Consider the following 20142-nt stretch of genomic DNA (forward strand, 5'->3'; position numbering starts at 1 on the left):
CTCAACTTCCTTGACTACTTGGTGGTCAGACTGGTAGGAAAATGACCAGCAGGTGGCGCTGTTGTAACAAAATTCATTCATATTAACAGTTCATGTATCCTTTAATATCTTGGAATTAAAAAAAAAATTAGCAAAAGTGCTTAGAGTAGCACCCTCATCAATTTTACAAGTTTAGGAGTTTCAATAGAACTATTTCTGGACTTCATTCAACCATGGAGCTAGGGGACATTACAATATATCCGAGCATGATGTATTTAATGTTCTGTTGCAGAATATAAATATTAGACACATCCCAAACGAGTAAATGTTGTTATTTGTACTTAAAATAAGCAGAATGTGAGGCAATTTTTTGGTTTTTCTCATGCACCATACAACACACTGTATATAAGGCATAAACGACTCACTAAAGGATTATTCCTGTATTCATTACTGGTGGCATTGATGCCAGAACGTAAGTGCTTGTTAAAAACAGAATGTAAGGGGCATTTTCTGTTCTTTACCCATAAACCCTTTTGGACTGAACTGCACATTAAACATTGAGACTAGAGAAGTATAGAACACTGGTTATTTTTTACATGATAAATGATTGCTATTGGATATGAATATCCTCAGCCTAGAATTATAATGGTTGGTGTACCGGAGGAGATAACTGGGGAGGAGAAACGGAATAATTAGCTTCTTCTCTTCCCATAGGAACCACTTTCAATTGCACTGTTCTGCACAGGAACCTGCATAGGGGCAGTGAGTACATTCCCACAACTCCCACATAACCAGATTAATGCCGCAGTATGGCTTATGGAAACTCAGGGGTAAAACTGCCAAGCCTATATGGATTAACGTGGCGCTTAATACGTCCCCTAGGAGGCAAAGCTTTGTAAGTCTTACTAACACACAGGTGGGTGACGGTAGCTCAGACCCCTTTGATTCTAAACACTGAAATGTCGACTTATTGTGCTTCTGGCAAAAAGAGAGAAAAAAAAAAAGAAATTGCACATTTTTGTGTCGAAAATAACAAACAAATCCCATAGTGCTGCTAAATAATAACAGGACTAATAAATGGATTGTAGTTAAAGCCCCATGACGTTTGCTGCGTCACTGCGTCTTCCAAAGAACGCCATTCCCTCTAGGTGGACACCTAGGATTCAGTCACATAATTCCAGCCAATCAGAATCCAGTCTTCTGATAAGCAAACGTCGCCAAGACGTCTTTCCCATCCAGGCTTTTCCCGGGTAGGATTCCGGAGCAAGTATTCTCTCCGACACACAGTCATTGGCGGTTTAAGTGACTTGCAATAATACAGTGAGATGCTCAGGTCCATCACAAAAGTCTCTTAGCTCTGCAGGGTTCCATCTTTGATCTGCTGGATGAAGAGGTTGCGCTCGTCTTCCGGCGTCCTCCCGTTCTGAGCCCGGACGATGCATGTGGGTCGGTGGAGGTTGAGCATGTAGATCAGATGCTGCTTCTCGTTCTTTAATTCCTCAATTTGGGCTTTCAGATCTGCATTGATAGATTCCAACTTCTCCGATTCCTTAGGGGGAGGAAAAGGAAGAATACATGAGACCCTCCCGAAACCAACCTGGGGCTCTATTTCCCAAATGTACTGGGCCTCTGGCTCCATTTACAGCAATAGAACATTGTGCAAAGGGACGGATTATAAAGTTATGGTTCAGGCTATACGAGTTGTTTTGTCTACACAACAATGTCATGAATAGAGATAAGTTCCAGATATACAGATCTGGGTCATCACTATTGTTATGTAAAGAATTTTGAAGTCTCTTTTTTTTGGTGATTGACATTACGACTTTCAAACAGAGTTGCTGAGCCTTGAGGTATTAGCAGTTTATGTAATAAAAGACACTGGGGTTCATTTATCAATACTGGGCAAATTTGCCCATGGGCAGTAACCTATGGCAACCAATCAAATTGCTGCATTCATTGTTCTTCTTGCAACTGGCTTCAAAAAGCTAATCACTGATTGGTTGCTATAGGTAACTGCACATGGGAAAATGTGCCCAGTGTTGATAAATGAGCCCCACTGAGGCTCACTTATAATCACTGGGCAAATTTGCCCCTGGGCAGTAATCCATAGCAGCCAATCAGTAATTAGCTTTTTTCAGCCGGTTGCAAGTTCAATCATCTGATTTCTGTCTGACATCTGTTTTCATGGGTTACTGCCAAGGTGTAAATTTGGCCAGTGTTTATAAATAGCTTTGTCAGGGTGCATAAGCCCATAGCAGCCAACCAGCACATTGCATTTACTGGTCACCTGTTTAATAGAAAACTTTTTAGTGATTTCTATGGGTTCCTGTGCCTGGGCAAACTTATTGGCATTTCATTAAAACGACATTTATCTTAGAGACCAATAAAAGTGCTCAGAGTAGCAGTATGAGTAATATTACAGATTATTTTTGTTTAGATACCCTTTAAAGCTTTCTGCTAGTGCCTACACTGCATGAACAGCTGTCAGAGGTTGCTGGGAGTTGCAGTCTGGGGGGCTGTGGTTTGTAAACCAATATACCCTAATTCCACTGTTTGGTTTGTTCCACAATTAAATCAACATTTGTGCATGAGTCTCTGTTTTTATTGTAATATTGGAGCAACCTGTAATTTTATCCGGCTGCCAAAAGGTGGCGCTGTGTGAACACCAACCGAACAGCACTCTCTCAACCCAAACCTTCAGCCCTTCAGATTTAATCATAATTGGAATCCGGCACAGAATTGCTCAACTTTATTCATTTTTAAGGAAATCTCGAGCTTTAAATAAAAATGTTGATTTCAGCTGCAGAGAAGTGACATTGAAGCAGAGTTTCTGCTTCATAAAGAGAATAAAAATGCTGAGCCGGACTCATAGGATTGCGCCAGGACCTTATATAGTCAGCTCATAGGGACACAGGCCTGTAACTCCTGGATGTGAGTTACAGCTGAATTACAGGCAGCTCCTGGAGATGGGCTACTACGTTCATAGGGTGCACCTGTAAAACAATCCCCCATCATCCTCAGAGACATGAACAATAGGTTCTTGTGATTTGAATCATTACATTGAATGGGATTGTGTCTACATCCAATAACAAGCACTGAGTTTGCTGAAGGTTTTGGGTCAACAGGAAGTAATCAGCAAACTGGGTAATGATATTGAGATAAGCACTTTAGGGTGAGCTGGGTTATGCCCAATGCCTTACCTGCTGCAAACTCTCTGTCTTTTCCTTCTTTTTATTTCGACACTTGGCGGCAGCGACTTTATTCCTTTCCCTCCTCCTTTTTTTCCGCTCATCTTCAACTGGAGCAAACTGCGGCAAAGAGGAAAGCACTGCTGTTAGTAACAGTACGGGTACATCCCTACCAATGGCAACTCTCCTAATATAAAGTTCCCCCAGAACCAGGAAAAAAACTGAAATGGATCATATCTACAGGACTCTACAAGCAAAAGGAACTCTAACTGACTTTTGATAAAGAGCAAAGTGGGAGGAAGACTTGAGAAATGCTAAAATCAGCCTTTCTGATGCAACGAAGCAGCTTGGCATGAGGAAGTAAATGTCAGGCTTTAGATTGCATAACTCCCATTGTGATATAGAGTGCATGGCTGATATGCCTTCCCATAACTGTGACACAGGTTGTGACTATGTGTTGCCCTCTACACACACACAATGGGTCCCAATTGTGGGGCTGGGTGGCTTGGGGCAGTCATAGGGGTACTTAGTCTGAATAATATTTAGTACTGTATAGGATTTGAGTAGAATGCGTATTTGCTTTCCTAGATACCCCTGAAAACCCACCTTGAGGTTAATTATGGTAAGATTGGATGTGAATATGTATTTGCTGCCCTACAAATTCTTGGCACTATGGCTGATTCTGTTCTACTTAGTATAAAAATAAAAACTGGGTAAATAGATAAACTGTGCAAAATAAAAAATGTTTCTGATATAGTTAGTTAAAACAAAAAAATAATGTATAACGGCTGGAGTGTCTGGATGTCTAACATAATAGCCAGAACACTACTTCCTGCTTTTCAGCTCTCTTGGTTTCCACTGTAACCAGTAACCAGAGACTTGAGGGGGGGCCGCATGGGTCATATCTGTTGCTTTTGAATCTGAGCTGAATGCTGAGGATCAATTGTAAACTCACTGAACAGTTATGTCCCATGTGGCCCCCCTTAATGTCACTGACTAACTCAGAGTTAGAGAGCTGAAAAGCAGGAAGTAGTGTTCTGGCTATTATGTTAGACATCCACTCACTCCAGCCTTTATACATTACATTTTTGGCTAACTAACTATATTAGAAACATTTTTTTTTATTTTACACAGCCTATCTATTTACCCTTTTTTTTTTACACTGAACTGTTCCTTTAAGGGGATCCTGACTAAATGTTGGCTCTTCATGGGGGGGTTGAACTGCAAAAGAGTGCATATACAGTATATATATATATATATATATATATATATATATATATATATATATATATATAAACAGTCTATAGTGGTGCACTCTCAATATAGGCAGCCGCCTGGGTGCTGGTTATAACATAGCATAACAATCCAAAAATACAAACCGCACTCCAAGGTCTTGAAATGGTGAAAAAAGTGAAAAGTTTATTTCAACGTTTCGGCCCACCAACTCGGGTCGTCTTCAGGAAGACGGCCCGAGTTGGTGGGCCGAAACGTTGAAATAAACTTTTCATTTTGGATTATATATATATATATATATATATATATATATATATATATATATATATATATTATATATATATATATATATATATATATATATATATATATATACACACAAAGTTTGTACAGTGAACGCACTCCTCCCGGTTCAAATTCAGTTGATGGTGGTGTGTTGGTCAAAATTCCATGTTACAATTCAGTGAATGGACCCGCACTCATTCATAAAGGTGAAATAAATGTGCTTTTATTCACAGGTTCATTTGGAAATGAACCTGTGAATAAAAGCACATTTATTTCACCTTTATGAATGAGTGCGGGTCCATTCACTGAATTATATATATATATATATATATATATATATACACAGAGTGAAGGTACAGCACTAAACATACCTCTGTTTTGGGGACTGTCAGTTCTACGGGGCCATCGGATACCACCACCGAGTCCAAAGAGCAGGGCGCCCGGGTGGAGAAACACCGCTTGTTCTGAATGGCGAACCTCAACTCCTCTTTAACCAGTGGGGTCAGGTTAGTGAAATCCTCGAAGCTGAACGACATTGTCGGGGACAGGCAGGGTACTATGGCCGTCGCGCTCACTTCTGCAGCCGAGCCTTGTCCTGGGTGTTGGAGCATCATTTTCTATAGAAGACAAAAGAAATACATAATCCCTTCTGTTACTGAATTACAATTCCCAGCATCCTCCACCAGCCAAAGGTGGATAAATAACATTAACAGCATTGTATAGCTGAAAAACTGCAAACGCTGTGCAATAAGGTTTCTGTATACACCTCTTACTTGTCCTAATGCAATTTCTATAAGGTCTATATTTTACTGCCAAGACTAATTAATGGAACCTTAAGCCTAAAAAGGAGGCTGTATTTCCCCTTTAACTCTATAATATGTGGTAGGACCTTCAGTGCTTGTTGTGCATATACATTCAAGGGAAGTCAATTATTATGCAAAGGTATGTGCGACTTCCCGTGTTGCCAAACTGTGGAATTTACATTCTCAGCGATTTGACTTAGAATTCAAGAAATCTGTAAGATTCCAATGACTCATTAAAAATTAAACCCCATCCCCCCCAAAAAAAAGAATAATAGGATATCATGGGCACTCTAGGGCAAGTTGCCATTGGTCTTCTATTTTATTATTTTTAAGGTGCTGATGTATTATTATCTGCCAAGTGAGCCAGGAATGACGCTGTCCTACTGCATCCCAATGGAGTGCCCCTAATTCATTAATCACTTATAGGTGCAGAGTAAGCGCAGCGGAGCTCATGGGTGTCATTTTCCGCCTCTTCTGTATTCTTCAGGTCCTCTTCCTTCCCTTCTGTAATTTATGGCAATTTTGGACCATGCACAGTTGCTACGAACTGGAACTGCATGTTCACTAATATGGCGTTCACTTCTCGAAGAATACTGCTGCTGAGTAATGAATTAACAGCACTTTCAGGGATAATCACCTATGCAGTGGGAAGCAGGGAGAAGGGGGACTATGTAGGGAAGTGGGTAGGGGTTTTTATTATTGGGTTTAGTTCTCCTTTAAAGATGCTGGACCCCCTTCCCAGACTCTGCTCCACTCCCTGCTTTAGCTGTGGAAATATTACAAGGAAAATTTCAGCCCCCTGGAGGGAAAGTTTCCAGCGTTTGGGCTGCACAAACAGAAAGAGAATGCAGTGTAAATACTGACTTCTCTCTCTCTCTCTCTGCCCAATGCAAAGTACAAAGGTAACCATGAGCAGAAATAGTCCATTCTGGCTTATAATTACACCAGTCTCCTGCATTTATTTTTAGTTTGAGATTACCAATTAACAGTTTTATAACAGAGCAGGCTCCAAGCTGGCTATAATTAGGATGACGAATTGATTTGCTCGCTTGCCTTGCTGCGGAACATTTACCAGGGAAGAAGCAAATGACTGGGAAGCAATCCCTGAGAAATTCCAGAAGGCAAGGAAAGTAACACACATAGTAGATGAGGCTAAAAAAAAGACACAGGTACCCAAATGAAAAACAGCAGAAGCCTTTGTGCACTAGAAGTGCCACTGATGATCTTTAGCATCAAAGAAAAGACTTTTCAGTAGTCGGAACACTATCTGAAACCCACTGCTGCAGGATTCCGAGGCGTTAAAGGGCTATATTAGCAGAGACTATGAAAAGAAAGCTAAGCAGGGAAAAGGAAACAGTACAGATATGCTGCAGCTTTGAATCTCTCTGTGCCTACAATACATCTATATATGCCAGGGCTTTACTTGCCCTTCAAAAGCAAAATGATTTCCCATTTAAGACTTGCTCACACCAGTAGCTGTGGTTTTTTCTAAAATTTACAAGATGCTATCTTATGCTTGGGTGGTTTCAGGAAGATTTCAGAACATGGGGGGAGGGTCAGAGAAAAGGCTGAGATCAGTTTAATTGCTTTGAGAAAAAGCAGTAGCGGCTGCAACTGTTGCAATTGCAAGGGTGGAGATTCCTGTAAGTAACACAATATTGTGATTAAATATATGGCCCTGCCCCACTTTATAGGGAACACAACTTATAGCAAAGTACAACATATAACAAAGTACAATATCTGATGGTTTCCAGACCACTCCAAAATGACTGATTGTACTTCTGCCCATTCTTAAATCACCTGGTTTAACCCCTGCCCACTCATCTGCTGGTTGGTTCAATTCAATCAGACTCCACAGCCAGTTGGTTCTATTCTTGCCCACTCCACAGCTGGTTGGTTCTATTCCTGCCCATTCTACAGCTGGTTGGTTCTATTCCTGCTGATTCTACAGCTGGTTGGTTCTATTCCTGCCCATTCTACAGCTGATTGGTTCTATTCCTGCCCATTCTACAGCTGGTTGGTTCTATTCCTGCCCATTCTACAACTGGTTGGTTCTATTCCTGCTGATTCTAAAGCTGGTTGGTTCTATTCCTGCCCATTCTACAGCTGGTTATTTCTATTCCTGCCCATTCTACAGCTGGTTGGTTCTATTCCTGCCCATTCTACAGCTGGTTGGTTCTATTCCTGCCCATTCTACAGCTGTTTGGTTCTATTACTGCCCATTCTACAGGTGGTTGGTTCTATTCCTGACGACTCTACAGCTAATTGGTTCTATGCCTGCCCACTCTGCAGCTGGTTGGTTCTATGCCTGCCCACTCTACAGCTCATTGGTTCTATGCCTGCCCACTCAACAGCTGGTTGGTTCTATTACTGCCCACTCTACAGCTGGTTGGTTCTATGCCTGGCCACTCTACAGCTTATTGGTTCTATTCCTGCCCACTCTGCAGCTGGTTGGTTCTATCCCTGCCCACTCTACAGCTGGTTTGTTCTATTCCTGTCCACTCTACAGCTGGTTGGTTCTGTGTATGCCCAGTCCAAAGGCAATACAGTGACAACAATATGAACTCATTCCCCACTGTTCAATCTATTTCCAGCTGCAACAATGTGGCAAATAAAAGGTTATGAGTTATTACAATAAATGATGATGAAATGTTGCCAAACGATTCCCTGTCTGACCTGCAACTGCCCCAGTGACCCTCCGGTCACCAGGCGCACAACCTGCAGTTACTGCTTCTTTTGCTGATGAAATCATGAAACAAACTTGAGTTTCCCCAAGAAGCTACTCCTGCGTGAGATTGTGTCACCCTATTGCCCAACTCCCAAACAGTCTAGTAACTGGGCTGCAGGTCGTGGAGGTGAAAAGTCTCCATCATACGATGCTGACCTCACTGGGACAAAAGAGACTTGCTGGAGCACGAAGGGTTAATACAGCTTTTCCAATCACCTCTCTTGTCTCCCAAATTTTAGGGATTATGTTCTATATTATAATTATATGACACGTCTCTCCAGCTCAGAAGTAACTAAAGTCTGTGATCCTACATCAACTTGAACTGGTTTATTTTATGAGAAACTCTACGACATTGTTTATAATGATATAACATATAGACAGTCATAGGATCGCACATTTGTTACTGATGCCTCTCTGATCCCCATTGTAAGCAGCAGTCCTGCCCTGCTTTATAACTGAGATTCTAGCTATCTGTATAACGGAGCATTCTGTCCCAGTGGCTGCACAGATCCTATCAGATCCCTATTGTAAGCAGCAGTCCCGCCCTGCTTTATGGCTGACATTCTAGATTCTAGGATAGACAATCACAACGATACATTTAAAAGATTTAGTTAAATTCTGCCATGATTATATAATTCACTTCTTGGAATTGTTGATACATTGGTTCTGACTGTTGGCAGCGCAGCTTTTAAAGGACAGAAATGTGCTGCCCATGTGAGCTGGTGTTCCCACTGGCAGATCCCCTGTTCTAGCCCTGGTCCCACTCGCTCGCTGCTGGAAAATCTGCTGGAATCCTAAACGTGCTGTTCCTTCTGGAATGTATTGCCACCATGAGGCTGGTACGTACACAGCAGGCAGGAGAGAGAAGTGAAAGTATTAGGCAGCAGTTTCATCATCAGGCTGCAACCGAAACCTCCCAGCACAGGACAAAGGCAGCCCGAGGTTATGTGTGTTGTGGTTCTGGGTGTGCCGGGCACTGAAACGGGCTGCCTCTCTCACATACTTCCAGCTGACCCTTCACTACATCCCCTGTTATACAGAGGGCACAGCCCAAACTCTACGACTGCCTCACTATCTCATTGTCTCCGATGTAACATTAGTAAGAGTCCGAGAAAATTACAGCTAAACTGCACACTCAGCCCAATGTATGGGGCACCCCCAGTCACACACCCCTATATACTCATCCAAGAACAGACCGACAATGAGATACAGATGTGCAGATACCAGAGAGAGAAATGAAATCCAGTATATACGCACACATTAGATGAGCAGCTACAAGTGGCTCTATATAGACAACGTGAGAGATATAGCTGACAGACGATATATAGATGATGGGAAATATATACATGAGAAATTTATATTTAACTGGACAAATATAAAGTGGAGAGAAGGATATACAGATGAGGATATATAAATGATAGGAGATATATATATATATAGATGAAAGGCATATAAATGATGGGTGATATATAGATGATAGAATACAAGTTATAACTTAATGAGAGATAAATAGATCACATATAGATGACGAGAGATATATAGATGATATTTGACAAATAATTAGATATCTAGATGAGACGAGAAATATATAGAAGATATATCCATAAGGAGAGATATATGGCTGATGGGAGATATATAAATGAGAGATACATAGATGACAAAATAAAACTGATGAGAAACATATATATATATATATATATATATATATATATATATATATATATATATATATATATATATATATATATATATATATATATATTGGAAGATATACAGATAATTTGAACGATATATGAATGATATGACAGATATTTGAACAATGAGAATTATATTAAGGACAGATATACAGACATAGATGGTAAGCAATATATAGTTAATGGAAATACATATATATATATATATATATATATATATATATATATATATACAGATAATGAGAGATCTAAAGATGATAATGGGAGACAGTTTGATAGGTGATATATACAGATGATGGTGACATTATATAGATAATTTGTCTGATATATGAAATATATAGAGAAGACATAAATATATATACAGGTAATGAGAGAACTACAGATGAATGGGAGATAGATTATATGACATTTAGATAATTGGAGGGGGATATGTAGATGATCATGAGATTATAGATATTCGATTATATAGATATTAGAGAGATGTTATAGATATTAGAGAGATGTTATAGATATTAGATTATAGATATAACTTGACAGATATATAGATGATGCTTGGAGACACACAGAGGGTGATTGATATGACAAATACAGAAAATGTAAATGTCAAATACAGAAAATGGAAGAAAGTAAATAAGATAAATAAATAAAAAGGTAGGATACAGATGATGGGAGATATATAGAGAGAGAGAGAGAGAGAGAGAGAGAGAGGGTGACAATGATGAGAGAGATATAAAAGACAAGATTGCTACAGGTGACATATAGATGATGTGAGTGAGGGATACATACAGGGGAAGACAAATACACAGGTGACAGTTAGAGGAAAGGCGCAAGTGCCAGTCAGTAATAGTCTATTATTATATAGAATAAAGTTTAAGTCACTCGGGGAGCGGTGGGAAGACACTGGGCCCTTGGGAGCCACTCGGGGGGCTGTGGGTAATACTAAAGGGCAAGTTATCAGGCCAAGCAGAGAGCGAGGCAAATCCCCCAGAAGAACCAATCAGCGCAGCAGCAGCAAAGTTTCCCTGGAGTTGTGAGCGGGCCGGTTACACAATGAGAGGGGAACTGCTGCCGCCGACACAGGAGTGAGTGTCCCCGGGAAGGAAAGAATCAGGAAAGTTGTGCAGTTCGTGGCTCTACGCCCCCAGCAGTCCTTACCGTGTTGCGTCGGTGGGAAGTGAGAGAGAAGCGCTGCTACCGGTGTCTGTGCTGCTCAGCTGCCCGTGTGCCTCCCCCGCGCTGACTGAGAGTGGCTCTGGCAGTGCAGTTGCATCACCCCTTTATATAGGCGCGGAGAGCTCAGGAATGTGTCCCTACCTGACGTCATTCTATTAATAACTGAGAGAGAGCTCGGCCGCTAGCGGTGATGCAAGCAGTGGGGGGACCGGGGAAGTGCGGGGAGGAGCCACGCTGGGAGGAGGAGGAGGGGGAAGCCTGTGTCCATAAGAGGGTCAGTATTAACTCGTGCATGGCATGCGGATGAGCCAATGCTGCCCAGGCGGTGACAATGACTGCAGCCAGCTGGCATGTGACGGCGGCAGGAGGAGGAGCTTATTAGTCCAGCCCCGGGGCTCAGGGAGAGAGGAGGAAACGAGTGCCTGTTTTGTTGTTTTCATCCGCTGTTACCCCAGCAATTCCCTGTCAGCCGCTGCCTGGAGGCGCGCACAACAAACACAGGGCGGCAGCAGCAGGCGGAGGGATCCCACAGGCACCGTGCGCTTCGGTCACCTTCCTCCCTTCAGCCTCGCACTGGAATCTCTGCGACTGATCATTGTGTTATCATTTCCCCAGTCTCGGCCCCATCCTCGCCCTGTTGTGTGTGAGACCTGCGGCGGCTGCTTGTTCTGCCTCACACACTGACAGTTCCCTGGTTCCCTCTCCTGTACTCACCGCCCAAAGATTTCTCTTCCCGCCCTTCATTTTCATTCTTACACGTTCAAAAGACTTTTTTAAAGACTGTTGAGCCCCTTTTCTGTCACAGAATATGTAAAAAAAAAAATTCTGTTTGTATCCAATTAGAAAGTAAAACACTTCTACTGAGATGTTTGTCTTGTTATGCTTTCAAATTAGTGCCACTGGGACAGAATTGTTATACAGATAGCTAGAATCTCAGCTGCCATAAAGCAGGACAGGACTGCTGCTTCCAATGGGGATCAGATAGGATCTGTGCAGCCACTGGGACAGAATGCTCTGTTATACAGATAGCTAGAATCTCAGCCATAAAGCAGGACAGGACCGCTGCTTACAATGGGGATCAGATAGGATCTGTGCAGTCACTGGGACAGAATGCTCTGTTATACAGATAGCTAGAATCTCAGCCATAAAGCAGGACAGGACCGCTGCTTACAATGGGGATCAGATAGGTATTTTTATTAAAATTTAAAAAGTTTTACAAAACAAAATAATGACATCGCAATAAGACAATATTTACATTATTTACAAAGAGAACGTAGAAGAACGAGTCCAAGAGAAATCCAAGTTTATCCAATATTTTTCTCTTTCACACTTTGCTTTTGGATCTCATTAATCTTCCTACAACTTATTTCCCTTAAGATTTTGTTTACTGTAAGGTCTATTGACTCATTCTCTCTCCAGATAGTTTCCTTGCATCTTATACACCAGAGGTGATACCGAATCACAGACAAAATAATATACACACAGTCTCACATATGTAATAAATACTTAACACCTTAAGCACACCCTCATATAAATTACCCTGCAGTGACAGCCAGGCATTATCAAACAGCTTCGCAGGGAGTCTCACACAGTTTAAAAATGGTATACTCTCCTCCAGGCTCTTACTGGTACAGTCCCTTATGGCCAACGGGACAGAGAAGTAGGTTGATAGTACCCTGGCATAAATTTGTTGGGATCAGATAGGATCTGTGCAGCCACTGGGACAAATACTCTGTTATACAGATAGCTATAATCTCAACCATAAAGCAGGGCAGGACTGCTGCTTCCAATTAAGATCAGATAGGATCTGTGCAGCCACTGGGATAGAATGCTCTGTTATACAGATAGCTAGAACCTCAGCTGCCATAAAGCAGGACAGGACTGCTGCTTATAATGGGGATCAGATAGGATCTGTGCAGCCACTCGGACAGAATGCTCTGTTATACAGATAGCTAGAATCTCAGCTGCCATAAAGCAGGGCAGGACTGCTGCTTTGTGAGAGAAATTAAGGCGATTTAACCAGATTACTTTTCTTTATGCAGCACTAAAGGGACTATAATATTTGAGACATATTTAAGGATGCCCAGGCTAACTCCCTCCTGTTGATACTAATAAATTAAACTTCCCAGCCTCTACATGAGCAACCTGTGGCTGAATCAAGATGCTGAACTACAAATGGCAGAATAATAGGAGAAGTAGTTTTAGTGCACCATGTCAAGCCTTGGCAATATTCACTTCTGGCTTGTTCTATACAAACAGCTGTGACCTTTAAAAAAAAAGGGTCATTATTCTTCAAATGTGACTTTATACGTCATGTCATGTGATATTGACAATAGCAAATGTTTTCCTCCAGTATTAGACATTTTAATGTAACTGTTGCACTACAACTCCCAGCATCCTGTCCTAGGAGACGTACTCAGAGGGTCCTGAATCAAACACCCATAATTTAAATAACCACTGAAAGCACGGCCAGGGATAATCCAAAAATAACCGGTGCCCTGACACTAAAAACAGAATGTAGAGAGAATGCGATGATCCTCTGAAATCTTTCATTATAAAATGTCACAGAGTTTGCATTACACTCCCCCCTGCTGTTATTAACCCCTGTACCCTCGTCTTCTATACTCACAGGGAAAAAGCTTATCATTCTAGTTAAAATATCAACTTATATTATTGTGCCAGCCGGATCCACAATCTAACAGGAAAGCCTCTTTCATTGTATATTTTTTACTTATTTACGGAGCAAAGAGAGAACTGTATATTTGTTGGCCAATGGGCTTTAATACATATATATTTACCTTTTCTTTGTGAATCTTCATAAAAATTGTATTCTCTTGATTTTTGCTAGAACATTTACTAAGAATTAAGAGAGCAGAAAAAATATTTTCAAATATTTAAAAATCACTAATGTATTTTGTCATATCAAAATTTATTCTCTTTTAAATGTATTATTTTTTTTTACTGACAGGGCAGTTTTTTGTTACTAAGTCAATCTCATTTTCTGAATGTTTTCTACATTTTGTTGTATAATTTCCTAGAGTCCTGTTGAAACAGCTTTGACTGATTTGCTTGCACTTCATGGTATATAAATCCATATTCGTGGATAAACAATCCTATTGGGTCTTAACATTTAACAAAGGATGGTGCAGGATTTCTGACCATTGTAGTCTGAATGCTTTGCTATAAAGATGGCTAAAATCTTAGCCATAAAGTGTGACAAAACTGCTGCTTTGAGAAAGGAAGGTGCTTTAACCATAGCCATAAAATACATTTTAACCTAAAATTAAACTTAAGGTTAAACCATAAGTTAAATTCAAATGTACATTTTTTTAAAAAAAAATAGCTGAACATTGTAATCAAGCAAAATACAGCCTTATTTGTAATTATATTGCCCCTTTGATACCAAATAAATTTAGGAGAACTTTCTTGAGATTTTCAGATTTATTCTGCAATTTCCTCACCCAGAAAATGAGAGGGACCAAACCAGCTGTTCTGAAAAATTCAGTGGTAACTCATAGAAGCAGCTGAATTCCCCCCGCAAAATCCAGAAAACACTGTTTAAAAAAAATTGATCTGAAAATGAAATGGTTCAATTGTTAAATGCTGCTAGTTTCCCCTTTTATTTGCTTAATGTTATCGTGGCCTTTAAAATACTTTTTTACAAGGAAAAAAATGTTAAAATTCTAAATTTACAAAGGAGCGTTTTTATCCAGAGAGTGAAAATTTGGCAGAAAATAAATAAAATAAAGAATGTGTGATTAAAGTAATTCTAAACCAAGATTTGCCTGGCGGGGGTGGGGGTAAGAAAGGAACGAGATTCTATATTAAATATTCCAGACACAAGTTCAGTTGTGTACATTTGTTGATTTTACACAGCTGCCCATGTAGTCATTTTGTTGACTATAATAAATATTATAAACCAAATTGAAACAAAGTAGGGAGAGGAGAGTTGCACCTTGTACATGAGTCTCCCATCTCTCTATATTAATGGATAAATATATACAATTTTATACAAATACAGTGTTATCCATTTTTAGGAAAATCACACATCATGCTCAGAAGAGAACATGAGCGTGATAAATGTATTTTTTTTTTTCTGTAGAAGGGGCCCCAACAAAAAACCCCTGAAACACTTGTTATTGGTTTATCTGTCGGCAGAGAGCAGGTGATGACCCTAAATGAAGACTGTCCATCCACATAATGTCTGGAAGGAGATATCAGCAGGACCTTGACCATATAAACCGTGTAAACCCCATTTATAGCATGTGCTTAAACTATAACATTACAGTACATGTCCAGCCCACTTTAGCCAAGGAACAATGCGCAGTAATACGAAAAGCTGAACTTTAACAAAGAAGTCTGCTATTTCGTTCTACTGCGCATGCATCTTCACCGGGAAATTTGAAGAAAGAAGAAGGAAGCAGATTGCTCCGTGGGGCTTGCTGGAAGAATCCCCGAACTGGTGCAGTTTTCTGCTGATTGGAGCACCAGCTCAGGGTGTCAGGTAAGTATATATAATCACTTTTGTCACCCCAATTAAATATGCCTTTCCTTCTCCTTTCCTTCTCCTTTTTTTAAATACAGTACTAGAAGTCTACCCCCCCCCCATTTATAATTGAAACTCCTATTTGTTTTCTAGGGTCATTGACCCTCCCTAACAACCAGATTTTTATTGAATAGTGAGTAATGAAGGGCTGGCTTGAAGGTAGGGCATATTGAATATTTGCTAGGGTTTGTTAGCATATTGTTACCTACAGTTGCTAGATACTGTACTATATTCATATGACCTATCTATACACTTACACACACACACACACACATACACTGACGTTTCGGCTTTGAGAAAGGCCTTTGAGAAAGGCTCTAGAAGAGCCGAAACGTCAGTCCATAGTTCTTCAATAAATAATTTTTTTTATTTTTCTAAGACCTGCGATTGTGATTTTGTACGACTTATGCACTGATCGCGCACCCAGGCATATTCATTTCTTTTTTCATGAGTGCTGGCATCCCTCGGAATATATATATATATCACAATAACCTTGAATATTCTGAAATCATTCAAGCCCCTCTTAAAGGAATAAACAGAATCAGCCGTCACAACAACATCCGGCAGTGCATCCCCCAAAATCACTGTCCACACCACGAAGAACCACCTACTCTGCCTTAAACGAAAGTTCTGTTTCTCTAGTCAGGAAAAACACTGGAGTGAAACGAAAGGGAAAAGTCTTCTTTTCTCATATGACCTTGAAAGGAAGTTATCAGATCTATTGAAATGGTTTCCTGTAATTCATGGGATATCAGCAACCAGAGCAGAAACCTACAGCAATCAATCATTTGTTTTTCTTTAAAGTAGAACATATATATATATATATATTCTTCTACATACAGATATCGGCTCTTTCACATGCTGTTGAACGCAAAAACAAATCAACTGCAATTTGCAAATTGAAATTGGATAAAAATTCTAAAATTTCCACCAGTTGTAAACAAAAAATAAATAAACTTGTGTGTATCTTTAATGATAATATTACACAGCCTTAACAAAGCACCTAAAAGCAGTGTAAAGGCAATTGTGTTACTGAGTTAGAAAGTAACTGACCACGGTTGGTTGAAGATGCCTGGGGATATTTTGTGCTCATGCCTTTTGCTCATATTACACATTCCTTGCTCTCTCTTGCACATAGAACACTCTCTCACCTGTTCCAGGGCTTTTTTTTTATATTCTTACTTGTTTAAGAGATGGCAATAGGTACAGTATGTAGGATGTAAGGTGGCAACCATAGCATCCATAAGTTGCTAACATTTACTGATCTATTTTAGTTTGAATGAAGAAAGTAGCAGAATGATTGGTTGCTATGGGTTACTAGACCTGAGCAAATATTGTATCTGGTACAAATATAGGATCCGTTATCTGGAAACCCATAATCCAGAAAGCTCCAAATTACAGGAAGACCATCTCCCATAGACTCCCTTGTAGACAAATAATTCACATTTTTAAAAATGATTTCCATTTTTGTTTGTAATAATGGAATAGTACTATGTATTCAATCCCTACTAAGATATAATTGATCTTTAATTGGAGACAAAGCAATCCTATTGGGATTATGTAATGTTTTAATGTTTTTAGTGGATTTAAAGTATGGAGATTAAAGTTACAGAAAGATCCTACATCTGGAAAACCCCAGGTCCCAACCATGCTGGATAACAGGTCCTATACCTATGCTACATTTCCCATTAATCCTATAGGGGCACTTAATGCTTTACAATTATTATTTACAATATTAACAGTAACTTTAGATATATGAAAGTATTGTGTTTATTGTAACTGCCAAAGAGAAAGAATGAAAGTGGAAGAGAAAGCCGAGAATTTAGGGAGTCAGAGATACAGAATGTAGACAGAAGTACAGCAGAATGGACAGTGCAGGGAAACAGCAAGCTGGACGTGTCCTGGAGTCAATTTACAGTAGCTGGAAGGAGAGCAGAAAGGGCAGGAGAGAGGAGAGTATGGAATTTAGGGTAGCAGATATGCTATGGATGGAGGTGTAGTAGAAGGGGTAGGCAAGTAACAGGGAATTTGGGGCAGGGGTGAATGTGCTGTAAATGGAGGCGAAGCAATATGGGCAGTGCAGGGAAACAGAAAGTATACAATTCAGGGGAGTTGGTTTACTGTAAATGTCTCATAGGTAAAGGTGGAGCAGAGTGAAACAGAAAGTTGGGAAATCAGAGGAGTCAATTTACAGTAGACTGAAGGGGAGCAAAACAGGAAGGGGAGTGGAGCATTAGGTTGAGAATTCATAGCAGCTGATGTGCTGGGGATGGAGGTGGAGAAAAACAGGTAGTAGGGAAGTTAAAGGAGAAATAAAGTCTAACTGAAGACAAAGGCTAGAAATGTTGTACATTATGTTTTGTACTTCTGTACCAGCCCAAGGCAACCACAGTCCTTTAGCAGTAAAGATCTGTGTCTCCAAAGATGCCCCAGTAGCTCCCCATCTTCTTTTCTGCTGATTCACTGAACATGCTCTGTGCTGCTGTCACTTACTGAGCTTAGGGACCCACTCACAATATCCAGTACACATAGAATAGGAATGTCACAATATAAGGCTGATTAGTAATTAATCACTAAGCTCAGTAAGCGACAAGTTTGAAGTCCTGGATCATTGCTGCTATTGACAAGCTGAAACTTTAGGCTAGTGCAATAAGTTCAGTATATAAAATATGGCAGTTTTAGTCACATTCATTTTTAGGGTTTAGTTCTCCTTTAAGGTGTCACTGTACTGTAAGTGAAGGCCAAGCAGAATAGGTGGGAGAGAGAAGCATAAAGTAGAAAATTCTGGAATGGAAATGTATCAGGTAGAACTCGAGCAGAATGGGAAGTGGAATAGAAATGGAATAGAAATTAGGGCATTTGCTATGAGAATCTGGGCCATTGTTCCTTTGTAATCAGTGTAAGATATCAAACTCATATAATAAAAAAATCACCATTATTGTTTTTCTGACAATGTCTAAAGAATTATCTATGAAAAGAAAGTTTAGGAAAAAATAATATTATTTTAGTTTAAAAAGATATTTTGCTTAATATTTAATGTGAATTCACAGTACATTTATTTACTGAAAATGACAATGACAGTTCTCTATTATTATTTTTATTATTATTACATGGTATTTCTATAGCACCGACAAATGTCAAAGCACATTACAGCGATTATACATAATTCACGTCAGTCCCCGCCCCAGTGGAGTTTACAATCTGAGTTTCCTATAGGGTTGACACCTCACCCCTTTAAAACTGAACAGATATGGAATCCACAGCCTGCATGGCTAATTAGCAATTCATTTAGATGCATGCTGCAGACTGATCTGATTTATGTGCAGCCACGCACCGTGCACCTAAATGAATTGCCATTCAGGCTGTGGATTCCATATGTGTTCACTTTTAAAGTGGTGAGGTGGCAACCCTAGTTTCCTATCACTAGAGTCCTGCATCGGTCAGGTACCTCTCCCACCTCTGATGGTAATTGGTAAATGTATTTTCCCCCTTACCCAACTGATCCCCCTCCAGAGTGACTTCACTTCTGGTCATTGGTGATGTCACTTACAGTTTCATGGGACACAGTTTGGGAGGTAACTAAACCAATTGCAGGTGAGGGTAGTGGGTCAAGGTACTGGCATAGTCGGGTTGCGGGTCAGCAGGTTGGGCATTCACATTCACTCTATGGGCAGTTTTATTAGGAGCCAATTCACCTGCCAGCGTACCTAAAGGAAATCTATGATAAATATCTGTTTTCCATTCATGACATTTCAAAGCATTTGCTTAGCCACAGACCAGACACTTTTTACCCTCATCTCTCTCTCTTTCTCTTCTATTCTTCAATATATGAAGATAAGCTTGGGTGGGGTTTGTGCTCTCACAGGGCTGCCATCAAAAATCATGGGACCCCATAGGACAACATTTTCTGGGCCCCCTGGTGCCAATCCATCCCAGCTCGGCTCCAAGCCCTGCCCCAGATCCACCTACCCTTCACCACAGTAAAACGGCCAAACATAAAGGTACATTATATTTTATTCTATGGGCTTGTCCAAAACTCAAACTTTTGGGGGTTTTTTTTTTCAAACTTTTGGGCAGAAGTGATAAACTTAATAGAGTTAAGACAGTAGTTAAAGTGTCCTTAACTATAGAAATTCCCCACCTGCTCCTGGCACTACCGATACCAAAACTCAATAACCTGGCACAAAAGTGGGTTAAACAAATAGCCACAGCAGCTCGACTAGCAATTACTTCTAAGCAGAAATCCACAGCAGTGCCCACAATCCAATAAATTGTATCCAGGTTGGAAAGAAACAAAAAATTTGAGGAAATGACTTCCTGAATAACTAATACAATACAAAAGCATAATGCCATATGGGATAACTGGAACTACTACATGACAACTTTAACCTTAACGTCTTAAAACACTCAAGTGAAAAGTAAATAGCAGGGTTGAGTTCATCACAGACAAGTTAGCTGTGTACAAGTGCAAATACCATATCTGTCCATTGATTGGTTTTCCATTCCGTGTATT

General features: G+C 40.2%; 1 protein-coding gene across 2 annotated transcripts in view; it reads right to left on the minus strand.

Annotated features, from left to right (window-relative positions):
* Positions 1–238: 238 nt before the first annotated feature.
* The window catches only part of atf3.S (activating transcription factor 3 S homeolog), a 47047-nt gene continuing 27143 nt past the window's right edge, over positions 239–20142 (minus strand). The window contains exons 1-4 of one of the 2 annotated variants that reach the window (XM_018265004.2): positions 11066–11903; positions 5057–5302; positions 3180–3287; positions 239–1528 (exon numbers count right to left, since the gene is read on the minus strand). In XM_018265004.2, the coding sequence (XP_018120493.1) occupies positions 1331–1528; positions 3180–3287; positions 5057–5299 (549 nt within the window). In that variant the 5' untranslated portion in view covers positions 5300–5302; positions 11066–11903 and the 3' untranslated portion in view covers positions 239–1330. Of the gene's footprint in view, positions 1529–3179; positions 3288–5056; positions 5303–11065; positions 11904–20142 lie in introns of those variants that run through there. The other variant, XM_041564261.1, reaches the window with a different exon arrangement.

Source organism: Xenopus laevis, chromosome 5S (genome assembly GCF_017654675.1).
Source record: "Xenopus laevis strain J_2021 chromosome 5S, Xenopus_laevis_v10.1, whole genome shotgun sequence".
Taxonomy (NCBI): Eukaryota; Metazoa; Chordata; class Amphibia; order Anura; family Pipidae; genus Xenopus; species Xenopus laevis.